Source organism: Hordeum vulgare, chromosome 4H (genome assembly GCF_904849725.1).
Source record: "Hordeum vulgare subsp. vulgare chromosome 4H, MorexV3_pseudomolecules_assembly, whole genome shotgun sequence".
Taxonomy (NCBI): Eukaryota; Viridiplantae; Streptophyta; class Magnoliopsida; order Poales; family Poaceae; genus Hordeum; species Hordeum vulgare.
Window position 1 is genome coordinate 483,814,784 of NC_058521.1, and position 13,755 is coordinate 483,828,538.

Genomic DNA, 13,755 nt, shown 5'->3' on the forward strand with positions numbered 1-13,755 from the left:
AAATAGGAAAAAAAAATTAAATCCTTAATAATCATTGAAAATGTGAAAAAAAATCCTGAATATATTTTGGAATGCAAAAAAAAATCTGAATTTTTGCACTAAATTTTAAAATATATACATTTCAAGAACATTTGTTTGAGAAGAAATATAAACTTGAAAAGGGAAAAGGGAAACAAGTGGGCTATGATCTGTGCGTTATGTGACAATCTGCCCCAGAGTGTGTCGAATAGGATTGCGGCAATCTATAGACGCGCCCAGAAGTATCTAGCTCCCAGCCCAGCTACACGATTCTGGCTTCTACCTGTACGTGCTCGAAGAAGCAAGAACTCTCAAGAACCTCATCTCTCATTCTCTCCATTGCACATCCGCCCCCCCCCCCCCCCCCCCCCCCCCCCACACACACACACATAAATTCTCACCGCTTGCATTGGCACCGTCCCAAGAGTGGCACAGGAAAACCCATCGAAAGCTTCTTTGATCTCGATCGCGCAAACCATTCGCTCTCACGCACCACTCCACTAGTAAACAAAAGATTCATCAGCAGCTTCTCGACAGCCCGCCGACGATGTCGCTGATCCGCCGTGGCGACGTGTTCGACCCCTTCTCGCTCGACCTCTGGGACCCCTTCGGCTCCGGCAGCGGCAGCGTCTTCCCGCGCACCACAGACTCCGAGACCGCGGCGTTCGCCGGCGCGCGCATCGACTGGAAGGAGACGCCCGACGCGCACGTGTTCAAGGCCGACGTGCCGGGGCTGAGGAAGGAGGAGGTGAAGGTGGAGGTGGACGACGGCAACGTGCTGCAGATCAGCGGCGAGCGGAACAAGGAGCAGGAGGAGAAGACCGACACCTGGCACCACGTGGAGCGCAGCAGCGGCAGGTTCCTGCGCAGGTTCAGGCTCCCGGACAACGCCAGGGCGGAGGAGATCAAGGCGGCCATGGAGAACGGCGTGCTCACCGTCACCGTGCCCAAGGCGGAGGCCAAGAAGCCCGACGTCAAGCCCGTCCAGATCACCGGATAGATGGAGAGAGAACCTTGGGATTAGCTGCTTCTGCTCGGACGTGGATGCATGATGCCGGAGTAGTGCTTCTGGTGTCCAGAGTCTCAATAAAACAAGCTTGGGTGCTGTGGTTTGAGTGAGTCTCGTTCTAGTGTTGCGGGTCGAAAGTTGAGTTCAGTGGTGTACAGTAGTCAGTCTCTAAAGCGTCGCGTATTTGCTGTTGTATCCTTTATGTATGTGAGCAGAGCAGTATTTGTCTATTCGGCTACTACGAGTTCGCTACTTTTTTTTCATCTGCGGTCTTCTGCATTGCATGATTTCTACAAATATAAATAAGACTGAATGTGTCTTGCATGTAATTACTGACTAGTTTTGCTTTGATTTTCACTGTACTGTACGAAACATGTACTACTCCATAGCACCAAATTTTGTGAACCGAAAAAACTTCATAAAAAACAGAGAAAATATAGTAGGAAGCAGATCCCAAGTGGATGACCTTCAACATAATAAACATCAAATCACCAAACGACCACTATCTTAGAATCGTAGCCCATGAATAGGGATGGGAATCGGTTTGACATTATCAATAACAAACCTCCCTAAGGACTTTATCTCCCTTAATAATAAAGCTGACGTCCGTCGTGGCATTTTTATAAAAACATCCCTGTAATTTCATCTAATTATCTAATTAACCTGTGATACGTTTTTAAGTGAGGCTGAACCGTTTTTTTTTTACATTTTACATAAAACCCCCTTACTTCGTGCTAAATAACCCGCAGTCTAAATTATATTCAGAACGAATCGTTTTTTAAATTTTTTACATACACCCCTCACATATGCGTTAATAACCTCGAAGTCCATTCAGAATAAATATGTATTTTCAAATAACAATATCTTTAAAACCGTAAATCCAATTTAAACATGTTATATATGAAACTTGATTAGAAAAATGTGTAGAGTTTGAATATGTTGTTATTTTACATATTAAATATTAAAAAAAATACTATTTAGGATACAATGCTAATCAATATTTGTCTTTATTTCGTACCGACTATTTGTATTGTAACATGTTAACTTAAGTATCAATATTTAGGAAATGTTATAATCTTTGGACATGATATACTTGCACTAGGTTCTTTCTTTGTACATATTTTATAATCTAAGACCTTACGTATGTGCCTTTTTTTGACAGTATCCACGCGCGTTTTTATCAATGAACTACATTTTTTTATTTTTTATTTTTCTCCCGTTGCAACGCACGGGCATTTGTGCTAGTCAATGACAAACGAAATGACTTCGTACACGTGTCTACACCACAGCTCTCTTGAGTACATCTAGACAGAGTACATCTACGAGTAAAATGCATCATTCCCCGAACTCGCTGGCGAGGACCGTTTTAACTGTATCAATACTGTCCCAATACTTGTTAATATGGTCTTTATACAGTCCTTAAACTTATTGCACTTAAACTTGTTACACCGGTCCTGCCATACGATCAATACTATCCCATACTTGTTAATATGGTCTTTATACGGTCCTTAAACTTGTTGCACCGGTCCTGTCATACGGTCGTGCATACAGCATCGTACCGGGTGTACCGCATCAGTACATGGCCCACTTGTCATCATGTGAAAATGACATGAAAACAAATAGGTAAAAATTAAATTGAGTTATTTAGGGTTCGAAACAAGAATCATCGGTTGGTTGTACTATACCCACCTGCGCGTGCTAATTAACAATCACACCAGATGCACGTCCATGCGGAATTAAAGGCTGACGTTTATATAACCTTTCTCAATGCAGGTTGGTGTGGAATTAGAGGACGACATCCACATGTATAAAGATAGGGTTAATTATCTTTTTGCCCTCGGTGGTATCTATATATTTAGTTTTGCCCTTAGTTACGAATCGTGCTCAGTTTTGCCCCTAGCCTGTGCGCAGCTACTCGTTCTGTGAGTATTGTCGTCTCCATCAGGTCAACGTGTTTGACTAGACCCATACAGATGGGACCACGCGGTAGGCGGAGGCGCGCTACACGATCAGACCGTTGCTGGTCGTTGCTCTCGTGGCTTGTGGGACCGAGCAGAGAGTCGTTACTCTCGTGGCTTATGGGACCCAGCAGAGAGTCGCTGCTGGCCGTGGGTGTGCGATAAAAGCGGCGGCGCGCGCCCCCGGCGCTCACAGCGGTGAGCAACGAATCAACCGAGCGGGGGACGGGGTTGGAGGCGAACACACGCAGAGGTGGGCAGCGACCACAGTTGGTAGCTAGGAGTCGGGCACCGGCGACCGAGAGAGCGGCGTTGAGATCCCCTTCATCTCCGGGCGGTGTAGGGCGCGGCGACGGCGGCGTGGAGGGCGCGAGGCATTGAGATCCCCTTCGGCTCCGAGCTCAATGTCTTCTTCTAGCTCCCGCGCCACCTCGCGGATTCACAGGCCGGAGCGCCTGGAGATGTCGATATTCCTTCATCCGCGGTGCCAGGCGGAGGTTGACAAGAGGGTTTCGCGCACACCGAAGAACCATAATCATCTGTTCCATGTGTGCAGCGAGAATGGGGTAAGAATCGGGGAAATTGCACCATTTTCGTGGTCGGGATCCTTGAGCAATACGGTTGATCTGTTTGGCGTTCATGCAGGTGAAATGTTTCTTCCTTTGGATCGATGCTCTGGCCAAGACGCTGATGAATGAACTGCTAGAAGAGCACGCAGAATGGTTGCCCATCCTGCCAAGAACGGCAGCGGCCGCAGCACGACCTCCGAAAGAAGAGACGGAGGGCGAAGCACGCAATGATAGAGAGGTAGATGTTGAGCTTAGGAGGTTGAACCAGAAGATTAGGAATCTCGAAGATCAAGCACAAATAATCATTTGCAATTACATTTGGTCATTTGTAGATATGATAATTGCACTGGGCGTAATGTTGAAATTGTATGGAAAGGCATGAATTTGGAAGGAATTTGTAAGCTTGAAATTATATGAAAAATGTTGAAAAAGGTGAGAAAAGAGAAATTCAGAAACTTTGATCAATGAAATGCAACTCTCTACTCTGCCTTTCTGTAAAAAAGGTTTCACTGTGGGCCAAATTCACAGCCAAGAGCTGGGACTCGAACCCAAGACCGCGTGGACTTGTGGCGTTTCGGGTTGCGCTCGTAACCTGTAGGGCAGATGGAAAGACTTTGACGTGGAAAGGGAAGGAGTCTATACATGGTGAGCCTATGGCTTGGTTTAGGGTTTAAAAAAATGCATGTTTGTACTGAATGTTTGCACACGCGTGAGAGTGGTTTTCCTTTGTTTTGTAATGAATTTTTGGATACGCATGTTTGCACTGTCATAATGAATTTTTGGGAACACACACAAATGATCCCTTTGGGCACTGACATTTTTGAACACACATAATAACTTACATAATGCAAACTACCGTACCCTTACATAGATGGGTACCCTACATAGATAAGTCTAGGGACCGGACATGACATGTACGACATAGAAAAGCAACAAAATAAAAATGATAAAACTAAAACATGACGAGCTTGACGAATAACTTCACCCCGGGCTCGCACCCCTTCTTGAACATCTTCATCTTGACATTTCTTCCACCTTGGTCGCGCCCCTTCACCATTGTCTTCAACTTCACTCCTCGTAGTAGGGAGAGTGCATCTGGTTTTCGGTGGGGAAGATGCATTCGATATTGGTGAAGATGTTGTACACCGTGAAGAAGATGGACTCGCAGCCGTACCAAAACACTTCACCAAGGAGAGCGCGCGTAAAACTGGTTGGCAAAGGTGACCGTGAGCAGTTTGAGGGTGTGTGCATGCGTGGTGATGATTTGCAATACGGCGGACAACGTCGCCGTCGGCGGTTGCATGCGTTCTTTCTCTGTCTTGCCAGTGGCACAGAATAGTCGGGACGACGCTGGTCCATTGACACCAGCCGGTGACGTATGACATGGATTGAAATCATAGATAATAAAGACTGTACCTTTGTTTGAAGAAGAACTAGAGCTATCCCCTCCCACGCTCACAATCTGTTTTACAAAATAATCTTTCTCACGCCAACAGGTAACACCCACGTAAAATGGTGACGTTTCATGACTAGTACGTTGTTGTATACGCGAAGCGTATGTGTGACCGTATGCTAGGACCGGTGCAACAAGTTTGAGGACCGTATTGACACCATATTAGCAAGTATTGGGACCATACTGATACACTTCCTGAGTTCAAGGACCATTTCGGACCTAGCCAGCAAGTTCAAGGGGTAATCATGCATTTTACTCGTACATCTACACAGATAAAGTTGACCACACCTGGCGTAGATCGCATCTATACCTCCCGCGTCGCTCACCCTCCTCCCTTGCCGTCGCCAAAGGACACGGCCGGGCAAAGCCTGGACGGTGGCGGCGGCCTTTTTTGGGGGTGGGGGGGGGGCTCTCGCGCAGGGCCTTCGTCACGGGACGACGCGGCTGGACCGGAGCACCACGATGGAGAGGGTTGCGGTGGTGCGGTGACGGATCCCCATGGCAGCGTCGTTCAAGATCGGCAGCGCACGGCAAGCTTCCAAATGGCGGATCGTACAGGCGAGGGGATGGCGATGGATTCGGATCCGCCCCGGTCTGACGTCCGTCTTCAGCCGATGGCGCGGGCAATGGGCAGCGTGGTCCAGTGTTCTCCGCCATGGCAGCGATGACATCGGCGTGCTGGAGGCAGGGTGTGGTGGCGGTCCTAGTGCTTTGTCGCATTCACGGCAACAATCTGCATGACGGATCCTCCTTGAGCTGGTCATTGACGTGTTCTGAAACTACTATTGAAGATCTTGCCCGACGATATCTGGATCGGGTAGAATCTGATCGTGCGCGTCGATATGAGCATACGCGGCTTCATAAGAACGCGACGTGAAGCTTTGTTTGTTTGTTCACGCTATGGAACATGTTGGTATCTCAATTTCCATGGCGTAGAGTGTGGTGGAGAAAGTCATGATGGGTGAGATCGGATGATCAATAAGACATGAGGGGACCTTGAAGACGATGAGTCGTCCAGATGTTTGATAACTTTCAAAAGGAGTAGGCATACTGCACTGGAGGATTTCACTTTTAGGGGTGCTTCTCAAGTCATGACTTTGAGGGTAAAAACACAAATTCTGACCTTCATTGGTTGTGTATGACAATTGTATTTCTCAAGATATTGTTTTAAGAGTTCGAACTTTCTTCATAGTGAAAACCTAAGATCTTGAATCGGACGACGACGACGTACAAGTACGTTGTTTTCTTCTTAAAAGGCGTCGTTTTTTAAGATCTTTTATTTTTTCCGGGTGTTATCATTGGGGGTAGTTTTTGAGACATTTAGATGGTGCAGAGGTTGAATGTAATTGATATCTTCATTATACTAATAGATTTATATATTTTTAAAGGAGAATCTAAGCCCCAAGACGAACTCAAAGAAAGTCGTCATCTGCACAAGCATCGCACTTGCGAATACTAAACCCTAGCCCGGAATTCCCCTTCCCGTCACCAGCCGACGGGCGTAGGGCAAAAGCCTGGATTGGAGAAGTAGTCCTAGCCGCCGCGAAGGAGAAGGGAAAGAAACGCTTCATGTGTATCGACGACCGCTCCACCAAACCAACTAGGTGGGAAGACACCGCCCAGCTTTAGACATGATATCCACTCCCCATCGATGGTTAAATACAAATACAAATACAAGCACATCAATCTCCAGGCAAGTAGTCTCCTTATTAAATCAACATATAACAGTCTGTAGCGTGGCATATAGATACATACAAATCGCAAAAATGTTGTCCCCGTAGAACCAGCCTGTTGGAGCCCACCCAACCCCTCGGTAATGCATGCATTTACAAGAATCTGCAAAGAATAAATGGAATGTGCCTCCACAGGGTAGAAGAGTGGTTGGTGCGTCTCAATCTGGATCGTAGAACTGAAGCCAGCAGCCGTGGTTCTGTAGCCTACTCTGAATCGTAGAAATCGCTACCGCACGGCGTAATTACATCCGACTCCAGCATCTGTACCACCCTGTGCATCGTCGGCCGCTCCTCCGGCAAAGAGCTCACGCATTGCTTGGCGAGAGAGAGCAGGGCGTCCAGGGTCTCGATCTGCACGCCGTCGCAATCCGGATCCACGATCTCCCGCTCTCTGCTCTCCCCGGCCAAGAAGTTTAGCTGCCATAATATAGCAAGTTAACCCTCGTGGTAAATACATAAAATAAAAGAACAATATAACATGCATGACAGTTGTGCGCGTTGAAACAAAAGGTCGTACCCATCCCACAATGTTCAACCCCTTCTCGATGAATGACGCGTCGGTAGGCCGCTTTCCACTCAGTATCTCCAGTACCAAAACTCCAAAACTGTAGACGTCCGTCTTTTCGGTAGCCCTGCCACTTTGCATGTACTCTGGATGCCCCGTTTTCCAAATATTAGCTCACATCATTACAAATGATGCTACCTTAATAACTAAGATCCAAAATCCAATGTGCTTTTTTTTCCGCATTTGTGAGATGGGACAACTTTCACATACCTGGCGCAAGATAGCCAAATGTTCCTGCAACTATTGTAGTGATATGAGATTCTTCATCCTCTAGTAGTTTTGCGAGTCCGAAGTCTGATACACGTGATTCAAAATTGCCATCGAGTAAGATATTGCTCGACTTAATATCACGATGTATTATTCGAGGTGAGCAATCGTGATGCAAGTAAGCCAGGCCTTTTGCAGCTCCAAGTATTATGTTAATTCGTGCCTCCCATTCCAACTGTTCAGTTTTTTCTGCCAAGAACGATGAACATATGAGATGTTAGGTTGGGCTTTATAATGCTCATGGAAGACCTGAGCAAAAGCTAGTTGTAGAATGTCAATTGGTTCAACGTAAATTTTAGAAATAGCAAGTTACAGTAAATAAATGGAACCATAGTTAAGGCTGTCCGACCTTGTTTAGCTACAGAACTGAACTACAGACTATTCAGTATGCATGTAAGTAAATACTTTGTTTCTTCTTATAACATCTACTTCTTTTTTGAGAAATTATAACGCACACTTTAACCATGATATTCGCGTGTATGCCATTTGAAACAGGGTGTTGTGAACCTTGATCCATCATGAGAGAGAGAAAGAAAGTGCTTGCTCACAAATTTTGAAGGGAAGTACTCCCTCCGTTCCAAAAGAGAACTGCTATACATACGACTGTTTCTGTACGATTTTCGTACGACAATGCACGGGAGCCGTCCATTCAATTCAATGAAGGATTAGTATAGCGTCGGACGGGAATCGTACATAGATTCATCGTACGCTGATCAATTCCGGTTCCAAAATATAAGACCTTTTAGAGATTTCACTATGGACTACGTACGGAGCAAAATGAATGAATCTACAATCTAAAATATGTTCACATACATTCATATGTAGTTCATAGTGAAATCTCTAAAAGGTCTTATATTTAGGAACGGAGGGAGCACAAAAGAGAGTAAATGTTACTAAATTTGTATGCATGCCATTTTGAAACAAGTTATGGACCAGTGGACCTTGATTCACAACAAGACGATTACCGCGCTGAAGATAACCAAAAGTTGTGGCTTGAAGGGTTTGGGTAGAGTGGTAGACATAGGTTACTGTTAGAGAATAACTTGAAGATAATAGATCCATTGTTCTTGCTTGACTCAAACATGACATCCTTATATAGTGGATGATCAGGCCCTTGACCTTTCCGAACACAAGGACTCCTAAATCTTAATGAATTAGACTCCTGCAATTTTAAAGTTCCTAACACGATACTATTGCTTAAAAGACTTCTGATCTCCCTCTGTTCAGGCTCCCTGCTGCTAGTCCACAACACAACTGACACAAAAATGTAGGCCTCATATTTATATAGAGGGAGTGGCATATCTCATTCATCCTTCACATTGCACGTGTTATCAAATCCTATTCTAGTTCAAAATCGCTCAAGTCCACTGTACAATCACAGAAGAGGTAGAATAATACCTGTCATAGCAGCCAATATGGACGGATGGGGGAGTGGGGTACTGTCACTCACAACAGGCAAATGAGTACAAGTACCAATGAGTAAAACATTTGTTGCTCCAAAGATAAGTGATTAGTCTAGTTTGAAGGCATGAAGTTTTCACCTACCAGACTTCATTTCCCATTTTTAGCATCCATTCCCCACCCAGTTAGCAAGTGTTATGCCTCAAAAGATGTGATGTAAACTTTTTTTTTTCTTTCGAGGGAGAGATGTTGCAAACTTGGTCTTGCCTATAACTCAAATCTACTCCAAGGACAAAGTTGTCTGAACTTTTATTTTCTAGTAGGGTCTGGGTTGATTGGGAAGATCTACTGTAATGATCCACCTGGCCTCAAAACTGGATCTCCGGCAAAAGCAACTTTTTATTTGTACTCTTTTCCTTACATAGCTGGACCAAACATGTCTTAAATTCAGAATTTCCAGGTTTTAGTGTCACACTGAGTTTCAGGCACCAATAACTTAACCATATAGGCTATTTTAGCGTTGACACACATGTTTAAAGGTCATTAAGGAAAGCAAGCTAAAATCAGTTTATATTATAACTGCAACTACGAATGATTGGAAGAGTTCAATGATACCAAAATTAACATGTGTGGCGAAAAGAGAAACACGGAACTCACCATGTAGCACTTCATCCAGGCTCCCACCTGGAAGGTAGTCATATATCAACAGTTTTGATGAAGGGGAATTGCAATAGCCACGGAGATTGACCAAATTACGGTGCTTAACACTTCCCAATATCTCAAGTTCTCTATCAAAGAATTTATCACGCCCTTCATTTGTTTTCACTATCCTTTTCAATGCAAAAACGCTGCCATCATCCATTGCAAGTTTGTACACAGTCCCAAAGCCCCCTGCTCCAATGATATTTTCCTCATCCATGGTCTCTAGTTTCTTAAGGATGTCTTTTGTGGAGTAAGGGAGGTCCCCATGGAACATTACAACAGAAGAACCTGAAATGATAAGCAAGGTTATAACAAAATTTCTTTATAACATGTGAAGTACTAGCTCAACATAATTCATGGCATTGTTACCTCCACATAGTTCCACCCTGAAACCATGGATATCTTTCTTCCCGAAATTTTTGTACAGAAAACAACCCCAGAAACACATCAGAGCCACTAATAGCAGAGCTCCCACTGTCGCGACCGCACTTATAACAACTCTGGCAGAACTCCTTTTATTTTGTTCATCTACCATAATAGAATATCAAAACACATAAGAACGCAAAATTATTTTGAACTGAAAATACTACAGGCCCACTGTTGAAATTAAGCATAGAAGTTAATTTACAGAATGCAAAATTGCCATAGGTGAGTTTCCTAGTGGAACATAAAAGATCTATTAGTTAGTATTGGTGTCAATGATTAAATGCACATTCGACCTTGTCAACAAAAAAGTATTAGACGCATACAACAAATAATGCAATGATACTATGTTCAAATATCTGTTACCTTTCGAAGGCTGTTGAGAGCCATCTAATGGTGATTGAAGTGCATCTTTGCACACTGAATTAATCTGCTTACCACATAAATCACGGTTCCCAATAAAGCTGCATAACCATGTGAAAATTCAGATGGCTAGAAGAAAGAGCAGCTTATGGCACAATGCATACGCCTTTACTCGATTGACTATCCAGATTGAATTAGATATATATAAATAACAAAGGAGAAGACAACTCACGAAGTTTCATTAAAATTTGTAAGCGAACCATCTGATGGTATTGCTCCTGTCAGAAAGTTCATGGATACGTTGCTGCAAAGAATGTGAAAATAATCATTTTTCATGGGCTGGTAGCATGTAGCTTACCATAACAGGTTTAGTCAGCTTATGGACATAAAAAAAGCACTTACAATGATGAAAGTTTGGTCAGGTTATCAAGAGAATACGGGATTGATCCCTTCAACGTATTGCTGGATAAGTCTCTGGATAAAATAAACATGTTTCAGAAATAGAAATTAATATCTAAATTACTTAAACAGGGAAAGTTAATTTATCTACATTTCAATGCATATAATTTGTGTTCAAGCCTTCTTATATGACCCATTACTGTAAAATGGTACATAGCAGTTGTAGTGACATTAGTCTAACATGAGGTATTTATCTGATGCGAAATTAATGATCAAATTTAATAAAGAAGCTAACACTACACAGAGGACTCACAATGTCTCAAGTTCAACCAGATCACCAAATTCCGAAGGGATATATCCACTTATATAATTTCCTTGTAGATATCTGCAAGTCATTTCACAACAGAAGAAATAAGAGGCTGATTTCACAGAAGAAATAAAAGCAAAAATTCCATGCTAGAAGTTCTTTGGCACAGATACAAGAAGCTTGTGACCAAAACAGTAAATGACGGGCTATCCTCATGATCATTAATTATCAGTTGCAGCATCTAACATTTCATTCGATGGGAAAAAATATATGCAGCAACCAGAATCCCTGTAACACTTACAGTTGTTGCAACTTGGTACAATTTCCTAGCTCGGGAGGGAGTGAACCATACAAACTGTTCCCCTGTAGTGATCTAATGACATAAAACACATTTATATCAAAGACTAAGTTCTTTGATATACAAGGCACGGATCAACAGGGAAATAGTTAAGAAATGCAAAAAAGAAAAGGTGAACACACTTACAAAGTCTGCAGCTGATTTAGCCTTCCAACTTCTGGTGGTATGGGCCCTACTAACTTGTGATACGGGAGAATCCTAAATGGAGGGCAACGAGTTACCAGATATTTATGGAGATGCAATTCAAAATACTGAATATGAATATTTCAGGAGCAAAATATGAACACCAAATAACTGAAGCAAAGCAGTGAGTGGATAGGTTAAGAAGTTGAGCAAATCACACTTAAACCCAGTTAATATACAGTTCCTTACAGATAAATCACTCTCTTGCTGTGATTATCGCATTTAACACCCTTCCAGTTGCAGGGATCCACGTCTTGTTCATGCCAATTCAGAAAGATCCCATCTGAATTTGTAATTGCCTTCTTAAAGGCGAGAAGTGCTTCACCTGTAGGAAACGGTTCGTAGAAGATTAGTATTTTTTTTATAAAGAGATTAGTATTGGATAAGCAGAAAATAATAACTCGAATGGGCTGTGTGAAATAGCAGCCACATACCATCTGAACTTAGCGTTCTTGCTGCACGAGCCCCACAGAAGAGGATGATGAGAATAAAGAGGAAACTGGGCTGTTTTCTCAGAAAATAGCCCATTTATCACCACCTGGTGAAGCATAAAAGGGTGGCTAGAGCATATTCCAGAGGTCATGAATGAGGAAATATGGTATGCATCTTTACAATCGGAGAGAACCCAGCCAACCAACCCTGCAATGGTGAAAAGAAAACCAGAACAAATCAACAATTATATAGTAGTAACAAATTGAAGACGCGCTCAGAGAAATCCTAAGCCATGAACGGCGGAGAGAAAACAACAGATCGAATGCAGTAACGGTATCCGGCTTTTGGCAGGAAATTGGCGGCCATGGTATGGGAACTAACTGAAGCAACATTTTCGGTCTTTTTTATGCAAAAATAATCCTTTCGTCCAGGCCAACCGAACTAGCTCCTTTCAAGCATCTGACTTGGGGATTCCCCAAATCCAAGAAAATAAATCTACAGGACGGAAGCATCAGGCAGGCTCGTTTCTCAAATCGGGAACCATTAGCGGATCTAGATGGCGTGAGCGGCACGCCCAGACGTACCCCGGAGCAGAAATCCTGGAGCTCGGTGGGGTTTAACTAGGACCGCCGCTGGATGAGAATGAGCTCGTACCGCAAACCCTCGACGGGGCGGAGGCAGCAAGAGCGCGATCTTGCGGGGAGGAGGACGGCGGCGACGGTAAGCTGCTGCGGCGCGGCGGCGGGCGGTGGAGAGCCGCGTTGGGTTGGGATGATTGGTAGGTCGGGACTCGAGGAGGAGGAGGTCAGGGAACAGAGGTGCCGACGATTAGCGGTGGGAGGGGGAGGATGTGAGCTGCGAGTGGGAGGAAGCGGCACTGGGTGTGGTGCGGTGTGGTCACTGTGGTGGTGAGCAGAGCTGAGAGCACTGAGCAGAGTGAGGGGGGAGGGGTAAATGGGTCCGAGGGGATTAGGCAGCCGGTGATGGTGCGGGAGTGGGACTGAGCAAGCAGCGAGTAGGAGGGGGAGTGTGGCCGCGAGAGAGTGCGGTTTTGTCCGCGCACGGCGTCAGCGACGGCGGCACACGGGACGGGGCCAACAGCTAATCGCTCAGTTGTTAGTACAGAATTGCCTTGCATGATCTACGGAATTTGTCTGATTAGATTTATTTACCGATCTTTATGGTCGCCGATGGTCTAAAGTTGGCGAGCTCGTACCGTCTTGAGCTTGCGGAAAATTACGAAAATGACCTGGTCCGGTGCATAATGGGGGCAAGCTCGTTGTCTGTATTGCTGTTTAGCAGTTATCACTGTGTTAAGGTGTTTGTACTTATACCCGGAAAAATGTGCTTGTGTTATGGCACGCAAAGTGACAATGACATCTCACTTTGTTGGATTATTATATATGGGTTTTCTCTCACAAAAAAAAAGGTGCATATGGGTTTAGGCCCGTATAATCAAAAATCCATGGTTAATTTCTATATTATTATTTTTTGCCAATTGATGCCAATCGCGACAATACCATTGTGTACGAAACATATGGACGCCTTTTGATCATGGATATATGAGAACAGGATTTTCAGTGTCCAGTCAACGCACAAAATGTTTGTTTCCACA

General features: G+C 44.2%; 2 protein-coding genes across 3 annotated transcripts; one reads left to right on the plus strand and one right to left on the minus strand.

The window, feature by feature from the left end:
* The first annotated feature begins 420 nt into the window (after positions 1 to 420).
* On the plus strand, positions 421 to 1,356 carry LOC123446664 (17.9 kDa class I heat shock protein-like). Its single transcript, XM_045123225.1, has one exon. It carries the CDS (start codon positions 566 to 568, stop codon positions 1,016 to 1,018), a length of 453 nt encoding a protein of 150 aa, XP_044979160.1. The 5' UTR covers positions 421 to 565; the 3' UTR covers positions 1,019 to 1,356.
* A 5,339-nt stretch (positions 1,357 to 6,695) lies between these two features.
* On the minus strand, positions 6,696 to 13,091 carry LOC123449060 (LRR receptor-like serine/threonine-protein kinase FEI 1). 2 transcript variants are annotated; one of them, XM_045126144.1, is made up of 14 exons: positions 12,795 to 13,091; positions 12,143 to 12,347; positions 11,898 to 12,033; positions 11,652 to 11,723; positions 11,469 to 11,540; positions 11,174 to 11,245; positions 10,864 to 10,935; positions 10,694 to 10,765; positions 10,465 to 10,562; positions 10,045 to 10,203; positions 9,631 to 9,963; positions 7,516 to 7,761; positions 7,258 to 7,391; positions 6,696 to 7,157 (listed from the first exon to the last, which is right to left on the minus strand). In XM_045126144.1, exons 2-14 carry the CDS (start codon positions 12,234 to 12,236, stop codon positions 6,945 to 6,947), a joined length of 1,773 nt encoding a protein of 590 aa, XP_044982079.1. In that variant the 5' UTR covers positions 12,237 to 12,347; positions 12,795 to 13,091; the 3' UTR covers positions 6,696 to 6,944. The 2 variants fall into 2 exon arrangements, with proteins under 2 accessions (XP_044982079.1, XP_044982078.1); XM_045126143.1 differs by having other exon boundaries at positions 12,725 to 13,091.
* Between the last annotated feature and the right edge of the window lie 664 nt (positions 13,092 to 13,755).